Here is a 21266-nt window from a genome sequence, read left to right as displayed (position 1 = left end):
GAATCCCTCACAGCCCTAAGGAGACTTAGTCAGGGTGAACCATCTGGCAGTTTTCCTTGCTTTCCAACAAAGGAGGTCCAGGGAAGGGTGTCACCAATTAGTCTATCTCATCAGACACACAGTCTATCTCATCAGACAAAGACTGCGTTAATTGGTATCTGCCTACGATGTTCTCTCAGAATGATTCACTATACTCCTGAGAGCAAACATAACAGCAGGGAGCTGGGCCTGCAGCTCTTCAAGAGCTGTTGAATACAGCTCAAGGTTTCAGGAGCACCAAAGGGAATTAGGATCACAAGTCTCTTTGCCTGCTTCACATCAGTTCTTCCTTTTCCATCTAGGCAACACAAAGGGTAGCCCATGCACAGAGAATGTTATTGTGGGGCATCACTGGTAATCTGTTACTGACAGCAGCTTCCTGAGAGGATGTGCACTGCACTTGGCAGGGCACCAGCCCTTCTATCAGTGGGGAGCAGAGTCCTTTATTTTCAACTGACTGCTTGGGAAAGGCATTTGTGGAAGAGACAGCACAGGCAGCACAGCACAGCTCTCGTTTTAATGGTCCGGTGATAACTGAGGAGCCATATGGTAGCTGGTTACAACTGCTGTGCAGTATCAATGAGCAAAATCCAGTGTTGTCTCACTGTCTAGCTTCCTCCGTTCTCACTGGTAGGCAGCAGGTCCCAAAATGCTTGAGAGCTGTCATTTTCCTGGGGAGGGGAGGCAGACTGGTGCTTGTGGGGGATTAGACTGCTCCACAAGAATCCTTTCAAATAAAAGGGATGGATCTAAAAGGCAGCCAGGCTGCTGTTCTAGCACCCAGGCTGGCTTTGAAAACCACACATTCATCTTGCAGTTTGAAGGTGCCTACATCATCTCTTGGGACCTTGTTCCCCTTGTGCTCAGGGCTGCACTCTGATTATTGCAGCCACCTCCGGGACTGATTCATCAACTGATGGGAGCGGTTATTTGAAGATCTGTCCTAGCCATGTGCAAAGCAGAGCAAGAGAGGATCTGCTTTTTTGCTCTTTCTGTATTTTTCCTCCAGGTCTCCCCTGGGAACAGAAGCCAATTGCTCTCCAGGCCTTATATATAATGGCGAGCGATTAGAAATGTCGGGGGGAGGGGAAGCAAAGGAATTTTCACTTGTTGCCGGGGGGGGGGGGGGGGGGGGGGAAGAACCCACCACCTTGCATATTCTCATGTTTATTCTGTGGGGGAGGAAGTGCTTAAGACTCTGTGGCTGTTTTCCCATCCCAGCATTCAGCCTCTGGGCAACTGTCAGCAAGATATTTCCTTCTTTGCACCATGTGGCTGATGATACAGACCTCCTTAGCAGAATGCCTGAAGATTAGCTGTTGAAATGCAGTAGATCAGAGGCAGAATTAGTTAAATAGCAGCTACTGGGCATCAAGCAATAGTTTCACAGCCCTTTTATTTCTGGAAGTAAGACTGAAATACTGAGGAGAGCAATTCCCAGCTGAGTGCCCTGCAGCATGTATCGCACTCCTTCCTAACAATTTTTTCTACCATAGGAAGGAATTGCTTTCAGCCTGCCACCCCCTAGCCTTTTACTGAAAAGATGTGCATGTGCTGGGACTATGTGGCCATAAAATAGGATTCCCTCTCTCCCCTCTCTGTTCTGGTCAAGCACTCGAACAGATCATGACAACATATTAGTGTCCAAGCTGGGGCCGTGCCTAGCTGCTGAACTGAGCTGTGACTGGGAACAGCTCTCCACCTTCTTTCCACAGACTGGTTTATGGTACTGAGCTGACATGAGTGTATCCAGCAGCTCCCTCCTTTGGTAATCTCTGCCTCATGCTGGGGTGGAGACCTCTCCACCAGGCAGGTGCTGCTGTTAACAGCCAGATTCCTCTTCCCAGCAGAAGGCCCATGGCATTTATAGAAGGCCCTGACTTGTGCCTGGTGCTTTCCAGACGAGAGAGAGGGCACATCCCTCCGAAGAATCAGTTGCAACACAGCTGTGTTTTTACTACCCTGTGCCGGTCCTGCCAGCACCTGCACCAAGCATGCACTGTTCTGTGGGTAGAGGCCAGCTAGATTCATCATATGAGCCTGGCCTTGGCCTTTTAATTTCCTGCAGTTCTGAGTAGTGTTGAAGGTTTACACAAACAGCAACTACCTGAGAGCTGTGGGTGGGCACCGCTGTGTAGGCTGTTCACTTGGAGTGAGGGTGCTAGGTTGGGATCGGGGAAGAGAACACACTCTTGGGAATAACAGCTGTACAACTCGTGGCCGTAGTCTGGAACAAGAATTGCATCCTGCTCTTCCCTGTGTGGGGCAGGGCATGCACGGGTCAGGGGGAGAAGAAGGTGCTGTGACCAGCTGTGGAGGGCCAGTGTGTGTACATGGACATGGAGAGGAGAGAGGTACAATCACTTGGAGTCCTGAGGGTGTCAACGCCTTGGTTTGCCGTGAAGCAGAGGCAAACTAGTGACTTAGCCTGCAGCCTGCTCACTCTGTCCCCCGTGGAAGCTCCCATGTGGACAGCAGAGAACGCAATCTGGCTGCAGTACAGGAGGTAGTGACAGGATCTACCCCCTGCCCTCCCTCATCAATGAACTGAAGATTTTCTCTCCCAGGTACCAACCCTGCCATGCCTTTCTCTGTTCAAGGTTTGGTACTAGGTGCCCCTGAAGCATGCAGCCAATCCCCTTCTTCACAGCCCAGCCGCGGCCTCCTACCCTGCACAGCCCAGCAGCCTCAACCGCAGCCACCCCAACAGCCACCACCGCAGCCCCAAGGACTTCCACCTGCAGCCCAGCAGCAGCCAGCCATGAGTAACCACATGATATCCCAGGTGAGTTGCTGCACAGTATCCAGGGCTCAGTAAGCTCCTTGGGCACACAGATGGGAGGTAGAAGCAGAGCCAGTGTACACCCAGGGTGCTCTGGACTCAGCACTTGCCCAGTGGATTTTGGGTGTCCTCACACCTGCTGCCTGTTATTGGCAGAGAGCAGGAGAAGTTTGGGGGCCTTGCTGTGCCTGAATATGATGCTGTGCGACACCTCGACTTGCCAGCTTCTTCTGTATCTGCTCAGGCCAGCGGCCCTCCTGGCAAGGGACCTGTAGCCCTTTGCTGAGTGGCAGGGTTATGTTCTGGAGCCAGTTGTCCTCCTGGTGAGGGACTGTCACAAATAGTGGTTGGGTTTGAGCTCCCCAGTGCTGAAATCCCATGGCTGGTCACCTGATGTCCTGGGGAGAGGCAGACCTGGAACTGTGCCTGGGTATATTCTCCAGACCCTCCCCAAGTTAAACCCGAGTGATGTTCCACAGCCTGCAGGGCTACTTCTGAGGATGGAGCCCTCTGGAAAGCACTCGTGGCTGTCATTCCTACATACTTTGTTCTGCTCCTGAGGCTGTAAAAAAGCACAGCACAAGAGCTGCCCCTGTATCACTGCAGGACTGGGGAAGGGGTGGGAGCCAGCCCTGGTGGGCACGTTCAGAGGGCAAAGCTGCCTCGTGTTCAGTGGGTGCAGAGCTGTGCGGTGTGTGTGGGAAGTATCCTCAGTACCTTCCCATCCTGCCCTATTCAGAGCAGCATGTCAGTGCTGGACCTCAGCCTGCCTATGAGTTTTATAGGGATCCTTTCTGGTGCATCGTCTCATACTTATGATGTCTCCTACAGCAAAGAACTGCAAGTTACACTGGAGGTTTTCAAGATGCGACTGGACGGGGAAGGTGCTAGATAATCTTATCTAGGCTCCCTTTCCCATGAAAGGTTGGACCAGATGATCTTCCGAGGTCCCTTCCAACCTGGGCTGTTCTATGATTCTAAGTGTTTTCAGTGGGCTGGGATGGGAGGACGAAACAAGCCTCCTCGAACAGCTTTTACTGCAGATAACGTGAACAGCTCCTTGCTGTCTGTTGCCATCTGTATGAGGATGGGGGGAGCTTGTAGTTTTTGGGGCCTGGACTGGCTCCAGGGTTGTGGATCTGTTTGCAGAGGATACTGAGACTCAAGGGAAGCATCTCAGTTCTACAGATTAGATGTCTCCCTGAGGTAGCCAGGGTCCAGCACTAAGGCTAGCAGGAGTGTCTCTTTGGAGCTGTAGCATGTCATGGGACAGAGCACAGTGCCCTGGGTGGGAGGTTTGAACACACAGCAGGCTTCTGGAGCTTGTGCAGGACCACTGTGTCTTGCTGGGATTCTATTTTGTATCTTCTTACTGTCTGGCTGTTCTAATGGTTTAGGTCCTGGAAAAACTTTTTTCATGTGTTTGACTGTTGGTGAAAGGTCTGAAAATGTACTGTCCCCCATGTGTGTGCACCTTCTGTTTCACCAAAGGTCAAAGTGATCAAGTGATCAAAAAAACCAATCCAGTGCTGACCATCACAGGTTCGGTGCCCAAAGCACAGTATGTGGTGCTTGAGTTGGGTGTTGTCATAAACAGGCATCAGCAGGTCCTCCCAGTGACAAAGTGAGAGGGGCCCCCACAGAAGGCAAGAGCGAAGAAAAGACATTACCAGCAGGAAAGGCCAAGAAGCACTGCAGAGAGAGCTGGGAGTCAATGCCACACACAAGTGGGCAGTGGAGTGGGAGAGACAGAAAGTTTGTGCTGGGGGGAAGTGGCTCTCCTGCTGCTGTTGGCCATAGCTGGCCTTTGTGAACTTGTGTCACTGTTCATGCCAGGCAAGAGCTGCTTTGCGGACATGGTCAGCCTTATCAGCTTCCACAAAGCAACCGGCCAGGCTGTGTCTTCACAGAGAGAGGAATGCTCCCCCATTCTGGTCTCCGTGCTTTCCAACCCTCTGCAATGCCCTCCTCTGTGTGTTTGCAATTGGCTCAGTTGACTAACCTTGTTGTTCCTTCTTTCTCTCCTTCCTCCTATCCTTCCTTCCCCTGCCCCCTCCCCCTTTCCCACCCAAATCTCTCTCCTCCACTCCCTTCTCTGCTGGTCTTAGCCGGTCCCAGCGCTGCAGCCTGTTCAGTATTCTCCAAGCTCCTGCCCCCAAGTCCTCTTGCCAGTCTCTCCACCCCAGCAGTACAACTTGGTATAAACCCCATTTCCTCTTCTGCACTGTCTCTGTTGTACTCACGTGCTGTGTTTGTGTTGTATGAGCTTTTGTTAATCAGGTATGTTGAGGACACTGCACCCAGTGGGTTTGGGATTCATGGAGGCTCTGCGCTGCAGCGGGGTCAAGGCAGTGGCATGCCTGAGGCTGTGGGACCCACCAGGGCTGGGCACTGCTGGAGTGGCTGACCTTGGAAAGAGCCTGGGGAAGAGCAAGTGCCAACCCCAGAGCTCAACCAGGAAGTGACGCCTGTGCCCAGCACTGGAGTCCAGGGGCCATGGCTGCCCTGTGTTCTCAGTCAGCCCCTGTGTTGTCTCCTCCGGGTCTTTTGGGAACGGCGCGCCCCATGGGACATGGCTTCTGGGCTGGGGCCACCCCTGCCTGTGTGGGGCCCCGCATGTCACCAGTGTCCACTGAGCATTTGGGCCTCCCCAGCAGTTCACATGCCCCTACCCCCTGTCCTGCAGAATGCTCTTGATCTGTGGCTTGTTTCTGGGGACATTTTTCGGGTGAGCTCCTCCACACAGAGTAGGGAGAAGGGGTCTGCAATCTACTCAGCAGAGCTATGTCCTACATGCTGTTGTCCTACATGCTGTCCTTCTCCATCCTTCCCACTTATCCCCAATGCAGGCCGACGAACTCAGCAACCCATTTGGGCAGATCAGCCTCAGCCGACAGGGCTCTACCGAAGCACCGGATCCTTCCTCAGCTATGTTCCAGTCATCCCTCATCTCCCAGCATCCTCAGCAGACAGGATTCATCATGGCAACCCCTGGGCAGCCCATTCCCACCTCCAACTACTCTGCCTCAGGGCACACAGCCCCCACACAGCAGGTGCTGCAGCCCCAGGGCTACATTCAGCCTCCCCAGCAAGTAAGGACATGTGCAAGCCTGGAGGGGATGTGCACCTTGGCCCAAAGCTATCAGGCAAGGGGCTGCTGGGGAGCAGTCCAGAGAACAGTTCCTTGAGAGTGGGTCCCCTCTTTTTCTGCTGCTCATTTGTGATGGATCAATACACAGGGGTCCAAGCTCTGGGTCAGCACACACCCTTGCTAGGCACAGGATGATCTCTGCCCCCTTGTCCCTCTGAGCTCACAAGGCACTTATCTGGGGATCCTTCTGGCCATTCCTGGCTCATAGTGTTGGGGGAGGGACAGTGACCAGATTCAGGGCTGACACCTCTAAGCTCTCTTTGGGGTCCTACAGGGCATTATGACCTCTAGGATTGTTCCCCTGAGCTGTGATGACAATTGTGCCTACTGTGCTCTTGCACTACTGTGCTGGGAAAGGCTTGGATGTGGAGGCTGGGAGGAGCGGGAAGGGGCTGCGGTTCCCTGAGGAGCTATCATCTGGCCAGAGCCAAAGCCCTGGTTGGTTTCCTTCGGCAGAAGCCAGGCCAGGTGAGAGAGAAAACTGGTCCTGGGGGACCAGCTTTCTTGGTCCCACTCCCTCTTGTATTCTCATCACCATGTTTTCTGGATTCTGATAGATTCAGGTTTCTTACTACCCTCCTGGGCAGTACCCGAACTCCAGCCAGCAATACCGATCTCTCAGTCACCCAGTGGCCTACAGCTCCCAGCGCACTCAGCAGCTCCCCCAGCAGTCCCAGCAGCCTGGTAAGGGGGCGTAGAAGAGGGGAGGGGGCATGTTTCCTTTTCCTGGCACTCCTGTTGGCTCTTAAGGATCTCCCATGCACTGTCTGGGGCGAGGTTGCGCTTCCCTGTCTCCCACTCTTTGCTGGACTTGCTGACTATAGAGTGCCTCTTGACTGTGCAAAGGAAAGTTGAAACTTGGCCTGGCTGCAAAGGCTGTTTTAGACTTTTCCCTTCCTCTCAGCATGTAGCGTGCACTGAGGTGCCGCAAGGTGGATTTAAAGCCAGGAGCTTCCTTCAGGTCTTTTTACATCTGCCATAAGGGAAGCCCTTTTCCCACCCTTTAGCAAGAGATGGGGGCAAAGCAGGATTTGAGCCCTCGTGTGCCAAGTCTCGGGCTGTCTCCTGTGGCCAGCTGGGAAGCTGCTCCATTTAAACCCTGTTCTGACAGGTTTACAGCCAATGATGTCCAACCAGCAGCAAACATACCAAGGCGTAATGGGAATGCAGCAGACACAGCCCCCTGGGCTTCTCAACAGCCAGAGGAACAGCATGGGGGGCCAGATGCAGAGTATGATGGGAGTGCAGCAGGCGCAGCCCCCTGGCCTTCTCAGTAGCCAGAGGAGTGGTATGGGGAGCCAGATGCAAGGCCTGATGGTCCAGTACACTCCACTGCCTTCGTACCAGGTAGGCATCAGTTGCTCTCCAATGAGGGGCTGCTGGGGAGGGGACCTCAGCTGTGCAGGCCTTGCAGGAAGTGCCCTGTTCCTGTGCCTGAGTGATGGAGCTGGAGGTGGAGACTTACTCACCTTGAGAAGGTAGTGCATACTTGCCAGCTTGGGGAGGGCATGTCCACGTTTGAATCGGTGTGGGACATGTCTTGAGAAGGGGGACTGAGAGTGGCTGGTCCCTTCGCCATTGTGTTTGCAGAAGAGCTGGGAGGGGCTGCCCATGCCTGGGCAAGATTGCTCTGGGCTGCAGTGGACAATCATCTGGCATCTCTGCTACCTTGTACGGACCTCACTGGTGTCTCTTTGGGGCCAGCTCTCCCTGCTCCTGCTCTATGTTACCTGTCATTCCACAGGGCTGCTTCTTTCCTCCCTGCACAGGTTCCCGTGGCCAATGAGTCCCAGAGCGTGGTCCAGCAGCCCTTCCAGCAGCCAGTGCTTGTACCAGCCAGCCAGTCTGTTCAGGGGGGGCTTCAGGCTGGAGGGGTACCCATCTACTATAGCGTCATCCCAACTGCCCAGCAGAATGGCACCAGGTAAAGCTGCTGTATCTCTGGCCTGCCTTGGGGAGAAAGGGGTCCTGCTGCCCTACTGAAAGGGCATCGCATCCTACTCCTGAAGCTAGAGGGGTGGCTGGGCATTGTAGATGCTGGTCACCTCTTGAGCTTGCCCAATCCTAGCTCCCATAGTCGGCGCTTTCTGGACACAGCTGTCCTGCAGCATGCGGTGCTTCCTGTGCTCCTCCAGAGGCAGCTGTGTTTCCACCCATCTGAAGTCCTGAGGGAGCTGGTGGTTTGCCTGCACAGATGGGCAGGCTGTTTCTCCCCATCCCCAGCACCTCACCAGAGCACTCTCTGCTTCACAGCCCTTCGGTGGGGTTCCTTCAGCCACCTGGCTCTGAACAGTATCAGATGCCACAGTCCCCATCACCCTGCAGCCCACCACAGATGCAGCAGCAGTATTCAGGTAAGAGGGGCCACCGGTCAGGGTTGGCACTGATTCTGCACAGATTGGATCAGGTTTTGTAGGGGCTGCAGTGAACAGAGCTGTCAATTCACAGCCAAGTCTGGCAGCATCTGTGCAGTGGGTTTCCTTAGTCTTACCCGTCCCACGGCCCGCTGGGAATTATCAGTACGTGGCACAGCAACTTTGCTCCAGGCTGATGCTGGCCTGTGCCAGGCATCTCCGTGCCGTGGTGGGCAGGCCGGGTAGGCGCGGGTTAGCGGGAGCTGCCGTGGGCTACGGACTCCCTCTGCTGGCAACGCGGCTTAGTGTCACCAGGGCAGCTCGTGGGACCAGGGAGCACTGTGGATGAGAGGAGCATCAGGATTCCTGCATCCTGTCCCAGCTGCAGTAAAGTGAGCTGGGGCCTGGTGAATTGGTGCCAGAGCTGGAACCGGGATACTCGAGCTCTGCACCCGGCTCTGTGATTAGATCCTTTGCCTGAAGTTTTGCTGTGATGCTGAGAGAGGTCACCCGAGTTGCCTTCAGCTTGTCCCCTCTGCTCGCATTTCTCCTGGATTAAAAATCCTCAGTCTCTGATGTAAGCTGTGATATCAGAGAGGGATCCCGACCAGGTCTTGGCGGGGCCTTTTTTCAGCCTACCTGGGCAGGCAGGAGTGGCAGAGGAGAGAGTACGGAGGGGGTGTTGTAGGGAAGAGTGCAAAGTTGCACAGACAGGCAGGCTGCCTCTTGTCCCACAGCAAGCAGCAGCAGCAGCGCGCAGAGCCTGGGCAATACTGCTGCTGTCATCTCTCCCCAGGGGTGTCTCCGTCAGGCCCTGGCGTGGTTGTGATGCAGCTGAATGTACCCAATGGCCCCCAGGCCCCCCAGAATCCCCCTGTGGTGCAGTGGAGCCACTGTAAGTACTACAGCCTGGACCAGCGGGGGCAGAAGCCAGGAGACCTGTACAACCCAGACACCAGTGCTCAGGTATTGAGAGGACTGGGAAGAAGGCAGCTCATCTTTTGGGAGCAGCCTGGCGGGAGAGAGAGGACCCCAGCGTCCATGCTGTCTGGATGGGCTGGGAGATGGGGGTGGGCTCGTCCCATGGTGGTGAGACAGGTGTGGGACTGGTCACAAGCATTGGGGCTGTCTAACGCTCTCCCTTCCCCAGGCCAGCACCCAGCTGAACAGCCCCATCACGTCCCCCACCCAATCCCCGACGCCGTCTCCTGTCACCAACCTCAACAGTGTCTGCACGGGGCTGAGCCCCCTCCCTGTCCTCACGCAGTTCCCCCGGCCCATGGGCCCGGCACAAGGTAAGGGGAAGGACTGGGGCCAGCACAGGGCTGGGTCTTTCCTGTGATTTCTTCAGACCCCTACAAACATTTGCTTCCTTTTTGCAGGTGATGGGCGCTACTCACTGCTGGGCCAGCCGCTGCAGTATAATCTGTCCATCTGTCCCCCACCACTGCTCCACAACCAGCCCAACTACAATGCACACCAGGTAAAACTGGGGCCAACCCCCCACCTACCCACCCTTTCACTGTCCTGGGAGCAGAGCAAGAGCTCCCCGCTCCCCTTCCCCCAGACAACCCCTCTCTGGGCAGGGCCCAGGAGTAGTTAAGAAGCGAGTCTCACACCTTGCCCTGTGCTTGGATACCCCTTGATTAGGCAGCAGGCTGCCTACCCCACGCTCTTGCCATCCATCCAGCAGAGCTGCCATTGTAAATGGATTTCCCTGGAGCCTGGCACTGGGCTAAAATTTCATCCTGCTCCCAGCTTTGCCCAGAAGCAGTGTCGGCCCCAAGTCCTTTGAGTGTCCTGGAACCATGGCTGTGCCTTGATCTCATCTAACTTACTCAAGCCCGTTGCTACCTCAAAGGTGCCAGGGCGTGCGAGATTCATCCAGGTGTCTTCATTCCCCTTCACAGCCATGGCCTAGTCAAGTTTGGTCTTCCCCCCCTCCTCCCAGGATGCTCTGTGGGCACTGTGAGGCCACAGTGTCTCCTCAAGGTGACACGCTACCATTTTTATTCTTTAAGGGGCAGACTGGAATGAAACATGGAAACCGGAGCAAGAGACAGGCCCTCAAGTCAGCATCCACTGACCTTGGGACAAGTGATGTAGGCAAGTGACCTTCCTCAAGCAGTTCCCCCTTTGCCCTCTGATTAGTCCCCACTGCATGGGCGTAGTTGGCATTGGCAGAGACTCCAGATGCCACCTCTGCCCACACCAGCATCCCACAGAACCCATTGCTGGGGGTGGTTGTGGAGAGGAGTTCCTGCCTGCCGCCACCTCCCCCACGCACACAAACACGCACCCCCCACAGCCCCTATGAGGCCTGGCTTGGGGGGGTAAGCAGAGCCAGTCCCAGTCAGCTGTGCCCGTTGGGAGGTGGGAGGACAGGGGTTGCTCAGGAGCCCAGTAAACGCTGCCTGCACTGAGCAAAGCTTTTGAGGAAGAGTGGGGAGAAATTGTTGGAGAGTCAGTGATGAGCACCAGGACACCTGGACCCTATTCCTGCCTCTGTGAGGGTTGAAATGATGGAGTGGGTGGAGCTGGCAGAACTCCTGGGATTTTATTCCTCTTTGTCAGCAGAAAGTGAGTGTCCAGACCCCTGAGATCTTGTTCCCACCATTGCCTTCCCAAGTGACCCTTCCCTCTCATGCGTCCATTTCCTAGTGGGGCTGGGAGCTGCAGAGCCCTCATCTTTGTAAAGGGCTTTGGGATCTTCCAGGGGTGGCTGTGAGGGCTGAAATGCCCAGTGGATCATTTCTCTCCAAAAGGGAAGGGACGCCCTGTTCCTCACCCTGGTGGGGGTCTCCACTTGGTCATCAGGGAGGGAAGGAGAGGCACATGTCTGGCTTCTCCCCACAGCAATACAAGACTTGCTAGTTGGGCATGAGCCAGACAGCCTGGAAGGGAGGCAGTCTTCACTGGCTCTCTGGAGGCTTCAGACTTGTCCCCCATGTCACCTCCATGTCACCAACAACAGCAGCAGGTTGCAGGGGGCCCTTTAAGAGCTGCTTGCTGGAGAGCTGCCCCCCTCCCTGCGGCTGGCATGTTCATTACATGCCACGTTAATATTAGCAAAGAATCCGTTCAGCCAGCCCTCCGCTAAGCCCAAAAGGCAGGGCTGGAGCCAGGAAGCAGCAGAAGTGTTTGGGTACCACAGAGCAGAGGCAAAGAGGTTGGCATGACACTGGCTTGGGCACACAAGGGGATCCTCACGGTGGGTGAAGCACACAGGGCAGTGTCACAATCAGGATCCACACATGTCGACATCCTCTGGGGGTGCAGCCTGTCTTTCTCCCTTCCAGGGACAGAGGGCAGGAGAGCTGGATTAGCTCCCAATCCTGGTACCCAAGGATCAGCATAGGAAGATGGGGCAGAGCACCTGGGAAAGCCCTAACTGAAAAGCCAAGCCCAGCCAAAGGAAGCAAGGAGGACTTGGTGTTGCTGGAGCCCTGGGCAAATGGGAAATACCAGTCTCTTCCTGAAGCAGGCCATGTGGGGACCAGGATGGGGCATGGTAGGGGCAGCTTGAGGGGGAAGAAGTGACTGGCTTAAAAAAATACCTTCCTAATGTGGGGGCAGCTTAGCAAAGCGCTGCTTTCATGGGCGAAGTAGAGGTGACTGCTCCGACCCCAGAGCGGGTGAGGGGCGCACGCATCAGCTCTCACCGTGCTGTTGCCACCCAAGAATCTGCTGCCGCTAACACGTACTGTCTTTCCACTGCAGTGCTGGGCCGAGTGCTGGAGGTGACAGACCTGCCCGAGGGCATCACACGGACAGAGGCTGACAAGCTCTTCACCCAGCTCGCCATGGCTGGTGCCAAAATCCAGTGGCTCAAAGAGACTCAGGGGCGCCGTGGAGATGGGGGCGGCGGGGACAACAATGGGACTCCAGAGAACGGCAGACACGGTGACCTTGCTGCCTTATACACCATCGTGGCCGTGTTCCCCAGCCCGCTGGCTGCCCAGAATGCCTCCCTCCGCCTCAACAACTCCCTCAGCCGCTTCAAGCTGCGTGTGGCCAAAAAGAACTACGACTTGCGGGTGCTGGAGCGTGCAAGCTCACAGTAGGGCTCACGCATGGGCACAGAGTACACTGGACTGCGGGCACTTCCCTCTGCCTTCTCTTTTCCTTTCTGCCCTCCCTTCCTCTCACCCTCCTTCCTGGATATATTTATATGGACATAATTAAGAGACAAGAAATTGATTTTTTTTAATTATTATTATTATTTTTGGAGTGATGCCCGTGCCCACCCACCTTACCCTGTGTATATTGTTTTGTTAAGCACTGTATTGAACCGCACATACAGGTGTTGATTGGTATGTTCACTGCACATTTTATTTAATCTGATTATTATTTGGGGGGTATTTTTGGTTTTATTTTATTTGGGGGGTTGTTTTTAAATATAAAAAGAAAACTTGTCCATCACTTCAATGCTGCTTTCCCATTCTCTGCCAGTACTAGTGCAAGGGGCTGTCTGTGCTGCATCTTCAGGGTGAGATGGCAGCCAGGGAGCAGAAGGGGCACTCACAGGAGGATGTGTTCCTGCCCAGGTCCTTCCCCCATGCTTGGCATGTACAAGGGCTGCGAGCTCATGGCTTGCCAAGGCTGGGAGCTGAGACTGGGAGAGGAGCGCTGAGCACTTTGACCTGGGGCTCGTGCCCCCCGTCAGATATTCATAGCCTCTTTTCCCAGCTGTTGGCCCCATGCAGCTGTGCAATGGCAAGAATGGTGGCGTGGGGTGTCCCCAGCTGTATACCTGCCAGGAAGCAACATATTCCTCCTGATTACAGGGGAGCAGCCCTCGAGCTGATAGGTGCAGGTATCACTGTGTCCTCCTGCCCTGTGGGTACAGGAATTGGGCCTGCACCACCCTCACCATGGCATTGCACACAACAGCTGGAGCCTCTTGCAGCATCTGGATGCTACCTTCAAGAGCAGGTGCAAGTGGAGAGGTAAGAGCTGCCTGGAAGGGGTGGGCTCGTTGGTGCGAACTCCTGCCCCACAGCCTGGCAGGGACGTAGGTCCAGGGACTCTGGCGCTGGGGTGCCTGTCCAGCTCCAGGCACCTGGCACCCACTGCAGGGCAGCATGATAGCAATGGGGACCCCAGCTCTCTCCTCCGTGGCAGCTCTCTGTCTCAGTGGAGAGCAGACCAGCGGGATTTGCTGCCAGAGGGTATGGGGCAGCCATGAGAGCTGCCCCAGGAGAGACCCTACTGCTGCCACTCTCCTTTTCCCCTCCCAGCTGCAGGGGCCTCAAATGCGAGAGCAAACGAGACATCAAGGCTGGAGCACTTGGTGTCCCCTGGCTCTGCTGCTGCCCCATACCAGGGGGTGGGTGGGCCTCTGGCACGCCCAGCAACCCACTAACGCAAATAGCTAGTGGCTCCTCTCCACCCTGCTCCCCTCCTGGCTCATGCATGGGCTCCAATTTCTCGGCGTCAGCCTCCGCCAGCGCTCAGCTGTCGGTTCCCCTCTGGCCTGTCACTCCCGCGCTCCACGGGACTGGGGCAGCTGCCCCCCCTCGCTGCGCACCCAGCACGGAGGGCTGGGGGCTCCGCAGCCAACGGGGCCCCAACATCGGCCACCCTTTGCGGGGTTTTTCATCGCAGGACGAGAGCTCCAAACACAGCGTAAGTGTGTTTCCATGCGCGGCTCCCCCTTACTGTGGCCACTGACCCCCGTGGGCCCCTGCTCCACCCACGTTGCTGCAAGACTCAAGGGCTCTTTGCTTCTGCAGCACCCCTTGCCCCAGGGCTCACCAGCCCCCATCACTGTTTCCCTGATGGTCATCCTGGTTGGTTTCCACAGGGCACGGGGGGGGGTCATGTTAGGTATCACCAAAAATAGTGATGTCTGGGTAGAAGGACTGTGGGGATGGTTGACAGTCAAAGGTGGAATCAGGCTTGATTTTGGGGGATGCAGGAGCAGATCCTGCCACCATGGTAGCACAGGGTTTCTCTGGAGAAGAAAGCAGGGCTGTGCGGTGATGCCAGACAGCGTCATAAGCATGTTTGTCCTAGGGGGCCAGGAGTGGCACCATTTGCAGTTTAATCATGAGATGGAGATGTCTAGACAGAGATGGACACGTGCAGGTAGCCCAGCGTCTGGCTTGCAGCACTTGGCACCATGTCCACCAAGCAAGCAGCAGTGCTGGGCACACTGGGCTGGGAGCCTGCCGTTCTCCAGCCTGGCAGCAGGGCCCAGTGGGTACCCCAGGGCCCCGGGACTCATCCGCAGCAGAACTGGCCCTTGCTGGGGCAGGAGCTACAGGCGGGGTAGCAGGAGGTGGTAGTGCTGGGGCAGAGGGAGGCACTGGTTTGGAAGATGCTTCCCATCCAGCAAGGTCTGGCTGTTCCTGCCCCCACTGGGCAGCTGCAGTTGGAACAGCCCCAGCCAACGTGATGTCTTTCTTTTCCCCTCATAGCATGACAGAGAAGGAAGTGCCAGAGCCACCAGCTTCACCTGCTTCAGGTGGGAAACCCAAGAGCCGGGTAAGTGGGTGCCCACAGGGCAGCTTGGGTGGGTGGGGGAAGCCACTTTTCTAGCATTGTCTCTGCCTCAGCCCCAGGAGTCTTTGTGGGGCCAGGGATGCCTGGTGGGATGCTGATCCAGGAGGGCACTGGGTGGCCATTTCCCAGCTTGGCTTTTCCTCAGGGTGCCCACATCCATACGGTGCTCAGGAGTCAGTTTCTCCTTTTGTGGGGACCTCACGGGGCTGGGAGAAGGGTTCCCATCCTCACAGCATTTCTGCCCCAGGATGCCTTCGGTCTCCTCCCACTTGGGGAAGAAGGAGTCTCTAGGTCAGAGCAAAGGGGCGGGGAGCCAGGCACCGGCTTCTCTGCCTGCCTGCCTGCCTCACCCCACACGCCTGCTGCGTGCAATGCATCCTCTCCTGCCCCAGCAGCTACAGAAGCTGAAGCAACTTTTCCAGCGAAAGCCCAAGGAGGAGACAGCGCCAGAGCCACAGCCCAATGGGGAGCTGGTCAGCCCCTCAGGGGGACCCATCTACTACATCTATGAGGAGGAGGAAGAGGAGGAAGAGGAGGAGGAGCCTGAGCCCCCTCCCGAGCCCCAGAAACTTGTCAATGACAAACCCCACAAGTTCAAAGATCATTACTTCAAAAAGCCCAAGTTCTGTGATGTTTGTGCCCGCATGATTGTCCGTGAGTCCTGAGGGTGCTGGGGCTGGGGGCCATGGTCAGGGCGAGGGCTGGGGGCCAAGGCTGGCGAGGGCTCCAGCCCAGCCGTCCCCACAGCTGCAGTGTCACATTGCCTCTCCTTTCCACCCCTCCGCACCCCCCCCCCCCCCCCCGCCAGTCAACAACAAATTTGGCCTGAGGTGCAAGAACTGCAAAACCAACATCCACCACCACTGCCAGTCCTATGTGGAGATGCAGCGCTGCTTCGGCAAAATCGTGAGTGTTCCCACTGGCCCCAAGCTTGGGGCACCTCCTCACAGGGAAGACCAAAGCACCGCGGCAGGGAGCGGCCGGCTCGGTCCCTGTGGGCATGACGCAGGTGCCATTACACACCTCTCTTCCTGGCTCTGAGGGGGGGACCCACCCCTGCTGGGTGGTCATCCTCGGGTCCCCAGCATCCACCCGTTCCCCCCTCGGTTCTCACAGGAGGGCCCACGGGTCTGGGTGGTGGTTGATGCTCTGACCTCCTCTTGCCTTCCAGCCCCCAGGGTTTCGCCGGGCGTACAGCTCACCCCTCTACAGTGACCAGCAATACGCCTGCGTCAAGGAGCTGCTCTGTAAGTACTGTCCCCACGCCGAGGTGCCCCATCTCCTCACGTCCTGTAGCTGAACCCCTCTCACCATCCCTGTGCCCCAGCGGCAGCCAACAGGAGCGACCCCGTGTTCGAGACCCTGCGGACGGGCGTCATTATGGCCAACAAGGAGCGCAAGAAAGGGCAGGATGACAAGAAAAACGTGAGTGCAATGTTGGCCTGTCACTCCAAATGCCCAAGGGTCCTGGCACCACAGCCTGCACCCCCTTGCCACCCCCACCTCCCTGCCCGCTCTGCACCCCCTGACAGCTCTCTGCCTTGCAGCCTTTGGCTGCTATGATGGATGAGGAACCAGAGGCCGCAAAGCCAGCAGTGGGCAAAACCGAGGGCGGTGAGTGCTGCAACCACGGCAGGGCTGGCTGCGTGCAGGGGCCAAGGAACTGGGGGGGGGAGGGGGAGGGCAGGGCACTGAGCTCCGGCCACAAGCATGGGGCAGGGAGGGACCTGATGGGGAGACTGTACTTGGGGGGCCCACCAGGGTGGGTTTTGCCCTGCAGAAAGGGGGTCTTCAGTTCAGGTCTCCACCCTGGGGTTCTCTCTGCTTCCCATCATTGACCTGAGCACAGGAGATCCTTGGCGGAGGCTGGTCCCGGGACGGGGGGGCAGTACCAGGAGAGATGTAACCTCCCTCCTCCCATTTCCAGCCACCTCTGAAGGGGACAAGAAGACCGAGAAGAGCCCAACAGATGACAAGGTAGCCATCATCCTCACCCTACGCCCCAAAGGCCCCTGGCCTTGGAGCAGCGTGGGCAGAGGCTTCAGGGATCTCCCTGCTGGGCTCCCTGGGACTGTCCTCAGCCTCTCTGGGGCCCTGAACCCCTCTTTCCTCCACCCCTAGAACAAGAAGCCACAGCCAGGGATTCGTGGTGGCTATCTGCAGTCTCACTATTTTGTGGCACTTTATCGCTTCAAAGCCCTGGAGAAAGATGACCTGGATTTCCCGTAAGTTCCCAGCCATGTAGCGGGCACAGGGGTGATGAGGGGAAGGATGTGGGGTGTCCAGTGGGGAGGGGGAGAATTCTTCACCTCAACAATGAGGCTCTCGCGGCCAGGAAGGGTCTGTGAATGAATGAATGAATGAATGAGGGCAGAAATTAGAGCCATGCTGGCTGTGGTTGGGGTTTTGTGGCTTTTCTGCCTGCCCCAACACATCGAGCGGGAGCCCTGGCTCTCGCTGAGCCAGCTCTCCTAGCTCCCAGGCTTTGGGCACAAGCCTCATTTCCAGGGCTTCTGGTGTTTGTCTTGATGTGGTTCCACTGATTTCTTGCACCCCACACTTGAGGCTGAGCTGTTCACGTACAGGACCTGTCTGTCCCTGAGCCTGCAGGCTGTGTGCATTCCTTGACCTCCCCTGACACCAGGCTCTAGGAGCTGGTGCTGTAGGAAGGGCAATTTTCCTTGCCAACCTCAGGGTCTCCCATGGCGGGGGGTCCCTGCCCCCTCTCAACACTGACCCCTTCCTTCCCTTCGCAGGCCAGGGGAGAAGATCACGGTGGTCGATGACTCCAATGAGGAGTGGTGGCGGGTAAGGCTGGTGCCCTACAAGCATAGAGGGGAAAGATGCAGAGCTTAAAGCAAAGGGAGAGCAAATTGCAGGGTCAGCAGGGTCAGCTGGGAATGCAAATTGCACTCTAATGGGGACACAGCCCCCTAAATCTGCTGTGTCCTCATGCCAACCCACAACCTGCAGGCTGCTTGTCATGGGGGGATCTGGGGATCATACAGATTGGCTCCAACCTCCACCTCGCGCCCATCCACTGACTTCTTTCAGGGGAAGATCGGTGAAAAAATTGGCTACTTCCCTCCTAACTTCATCATCCGGGTGCGGGCAGGCGAGCGGGTGCACAAGGTGACGCGCTCCTTCGTGGGCAACCGGGAGATCGGGCAGATCACGCTTAAGAAGGATCAGGTGAGACGGGACCACATGGTCACAGCCCATGGTCCTCCAGTCCCCACCTGCATCTCTGGCCAGCCTCCCCCCAGGCCCCCACCCATCATGGCTGCCCTGGCACCCTGCTGTACCCCACCTGCCCTGACCTGCATTACTGTCCCCACACTGCCCACCTCCCCCAGACCCTTGGACGAGACCTGCTCTGCCCAGCCCCCGCCCCCTGCCTGGGGGTTGCCTCCTTCCCGCTGCTCTGCGGGGCCCTGGCAGTCTCACCTGCACTCCTCTCGCCCCCAGATCGTGGTGCAGAAGGGTGAGGAGGTGAATGGCTACGTGAAAGTCTACACTGGCCGCAAAGTGGGGCTCTTCCCCGTGGACTTCCTCCAGGAGATCTGAGCAGGGCAGCGTCCCAGGGCCCCCAGCCAGGGGGACAGATGGACCCTGGCTGCAGGGAGCTGCCAGAGCTGGGCAGGGATGGGGATGAGGATGGCAGGCACCCCCATCCCTGATGCCTGCAGCAATGGGGTCTCCAGTGGGGACCATCGCCGCCAGGACTGGAGCAGGCTGGGGTGTGGGAGGTGCCTCTTGGGCTGTTTCCCCCATGGGGTTTTTGGTGCCTTCAGAGACAGTGGGTGCAAGGAGGGGGGGTGCCCCCAGACTCACTTTGGAGGCCACCCACCCCCCACTGCCTGAGGTGGTGGGTGCTGGGTGCCTCGGGGCTGTCAGTGCGGCCCTGTCCCGCTGCTCTGAGCTGTGTCATCCTGTGTTTTGGCAATACACGTCTGCTCCCCGACCCTGAGCTCTCCCTGGTTTGGATTTCCTGGGGGGCGGTCGGGGGGGGCTGCCAGTGGCCCCAGCTGCGGACCAGGCCAGGAGGCTGCGCCGGTGCTTTCCTGCTTCGTGTGACACCCGGTGCAGCACACGCCTGTGCCTTGCCCACGTGGATGTGCACACGTGTGCATGTACAACCCACCCTCCCCCACCCCACCACGGCACCCGGGACCCCGCGTGGGGCCCCCACAGCCGAAGGCTGTTCCGAGCAGCCATACATGCACGGAGCCGACCGGGTCTCAGCCGGGCACGGGCGGCATGAGGGGAAGGGGGCAGGAGACACACACACACACCCCGTTCTCCCGGCCCGCATCCCCTGGGGGGCCGGGGCCGCCCCGCCCTCAGCGCGGGCCGCCCCGCGGTGCCGAGCGCTGGCGCTGGGCCCGGCGGGGCCCGAATAGGGGTCGCGGGCGACAGGTGACGGGGCCCAGGGACAGGACGAGTCCTTGGAACGCAGGGGGCGAGCGCCGAGCCAGGAACAGGTGCCCGGGCGGGCGGCGCGGCCGGGGAGCGCCCGCCCCGGGGCGGGCCCCTCGCCGATCCCGCTGCCGCGGCGGGGTGCTCGGGCCGGGGCCGGAGCGGAGGGGGCGAGGGCGGCCCGGCGGAGGCGGCTGCGCGCGCCGCCCGTGACGTCCCGGAGCCGTGACGCCGGCGGTAACCACGGCGACGGGCCGGAAACGGGGCCGCGGGGGTGGGCAGGGCGGTAACCACGGCGACGGGGGCCGGTACCGCGCGCCGCCCGTCGCCATGGTGACGGGCAGCCGTGGGACGGGGCGGCCCGGCCCGGCCACCCAGTAACGGCGTCTGCCGCAGCGAGGTCGCGATCGCCGTGGAACGCGCCGGCGCGGGTCCCGCCGGGCGGCCGCAGCCTTCGGCGGGGCCGGCCGCGCCGCGGGGCTCTGGGCACCGGTCTCGGTGCGCTCGGGCGGCTGCCCCGGCCCCTCGGGCCCCGCCGCAGGCCGGGCGGGGGCGCTGCTGACGCGCCGTGCGGCCTCGCCGTATGCAAAGATATGCAAATGACCCGGCGGGGCGGGGGAAGCCGCGGCGCCCCCTCGCGGACGGCTCGCGGGACAGCGCCCGCCGACGCCCCCCCGCGAGCCCCTGGGGCAGCTCCCACCCCGTGCCGGGGGGAGGCCCCCCCCCGCGGCTCCCGCCACCCCCGTTGCTTTTGCGGGTGCTCCCCCCCCCGCTTCCCGTGCGACGGTGCGCGACGGGCCGGGGCCGGGGGTCGCTGCCTGTCCCCCACCGCCAGCCGGGGCCGCGCAGGCGGCGCGAGCCCTGTCCTTGTCACCCGCCGCCACTGCTATGAACATTCATGTCCGGGCCCTCGCTGACGAGCTGGGGAGGGCCCGGGGGAACTCAAGGGCAGAGCAGGTCCCCCTCCCCAGCCCAGCCCCCCAGGAGGGCGTCCAGGTGCTGCCGGCCCCTCCCGGGGCGGGGGGAGCACGCCGGTCCCGCAGCCCTGCCCCGGGCCACAGCGCCCCGCCAGCAGGGCTGCCCCAGGGAGACCCCCGGCAGGGGCGTGGGGAGGGGCTGCCGTGCTTCCCCAGCCGCGCGGCCCCCCGGTCCCGGCCGCGCTGCCCCCTCCCTCCCCGCCGCCGCTGCCTGCAGAATCATCAGGAGATAGAAATGCATCGAGGGGTCCACGCAGGGGCTGCGCTGACGGGGCCGCATCTCCGCTGGAGTGATGGGGTGGCGGGAGCGACGCCGGGGTGGGGGCAGAGAGATGGCTCTGCTTCCCCCGCGGCGTTAGAGGGGCTCTGGCTCCCACCTTCTTTGGCCAAGTGGGCTGTGCCGGGGCTGCTGGTGCCCCGGAGCAGGAGCAGCTCCTGGTGGTGGAGCAGGGAAGGGGGCACCACTCGTCCCTGGATCCCTTCCCCCAGGGGCTTGCTGCCAGCCAGTTAGGGAGTTTATGGCCCTCGGCCCCAGTCACCTGCTAGTCCTGACCCACCTGGCTTAGCCCAGGTCAACCTCTGCCAGGTCCCGCTGGCACCACGAAGGGCCGGGGGGTGCGGTGTCTCCTGGCCCTAGAGGTGTCCCAGAGGCTGCTGCAGTCTGGTGCTGGCTGGGGGACATGGGGGCAGGGGTGCAGATGCCTGATCTCCACATTGGGGATCGTCTCCCTGTCCCAGCATCTCAAGCACCGGCTGGGAGATCTGCTGCTGTAGGGCAGCAGAGAATAACAGAAATTGGGGGGTGGGGGCAGGGGGGGCAATACACAGCTCCCAGGACTGTTTCCTTCCTGATCGCTCACGTCCTTGTCTCCTGTCAGACAGCTTTTAAATGCCGAACCATTAAAATTTTCCACCTCATTTGCAGCTCCTCATATGGTTAATTTTACTGGGACCATCTATTTATTTATTTGCAGAGCTCTGCGGGCGGGCGGGGGGGGGGGGGGGGAGGGCTGGAAGCTGATTTGCTGCATCTGAGA

At 58.8% G+C, this 21266-nt stretch overlaps 2 protein-coding genes across 15 annotated transcripts in view; both read left to right on the top strand.

Moving 5' to 3' along the window:
• Positions 1 to 12748, top strand: part of R3HDM2 (R3H domain containing 2) — a 61981-nt gene extending 49233 nt beyond the window's left edge. For 11 of the 14 annotated variants that reach the window (XM_075525675.1, XM_075525667.1, XM_075525668.1 and 8 more), the window contains 10 exons: positions 2607 to 2824; positions 5671 to 5913; positions 6530 to 6656; positions 7084 to 7319; positions 7742 to 7896; positions 8226 to 8326; positions 9123 to 9292; positions 9477 to 9621; positions 9709 to 9809; positions 10348 to 10455. In XM_075525675.1, coding sequence (XP_075381790.1) covers positions 2607 to 2824; positions 5671 to 5913; positions 6530 to 6656; positions 7084 to 7319; positions 7742 to 7896; positions 8226 to 8326; positions 9123 to 9292; positions 9477 to 9621; positions 9709 to 9809; positions 10348 to 10440 — 1589 coding nt within the window. In that variant the 3' untranslated portion in view covers positions 10441 to 10455. Of the gene's footprint in view, positions 1 to 2606; positions 2825 to 5670; positions 5914 to 6529; positions 6657 to 7083; positions 7320 to 7741; positions 7897 to 8225; positions 8327 to 9122; positions 9293 to 9476; positions 9622 to 9708; positions 9810 to 10347; positions 10456 to 12046 lie in introns of those variants that run through there. The other 3 variants (XM_075525678.1, XM_075525665.1, XM_075525676.1) reach the window with 3 other exon arrangements.
• Positions 12749 to 13722: 974 nt separating this feature from the next.
• Positions 13723 to 19553, top strand: STAC3 (SH3 and cysteine rich domain 3). Its single transcript, XM_075525381.1, is given in 14 exon segments — positions 13723 to 13800; positions 13802 to 13900; positions 13902 to 13954; positions 14749 to 14815; positions 15226 to 15487; positions 15642 to 15739; positions 16005 to 16080; positions 16161 to 16258; positions 16381 to 16447; positions 16761 to 16810; positions 16955 to 17058; positions 17590 to 17641; positions 17888 to 18025; positions 18302 to 19553. Coding segments are annotated over 14 exon segments (1326 nt in total). The 5' UTR covers positions 13723 to 13737; the 3' UTR covers positions 18401 to 19553.
• The last annotated feature ends 1713 nt before the right edge of the window (positions 19554 to 21266 follow it).

This window comes from Mycteria americana, chromosome 26 (genome assembly GCF_035582795.1).
Source record: "Mycteria americana isolate JAX WOST 10 ecotype Jacksonville Zoo and Gardens chromosome 26, USCA_MyAme_1.0, whole genome shotgun sequence".
Lineage (NCBI taxonomy): Eukaryota > Metazoa > Chordata > Aves > Ciconiiformes > Ciconiidae > Mycteria > Mycteria americana.
The sequence above is the reverse complement of the archived record's forward strand: the minus strand, read 5'-3'. Positions and strand labels throughout refer to the sequence as shown.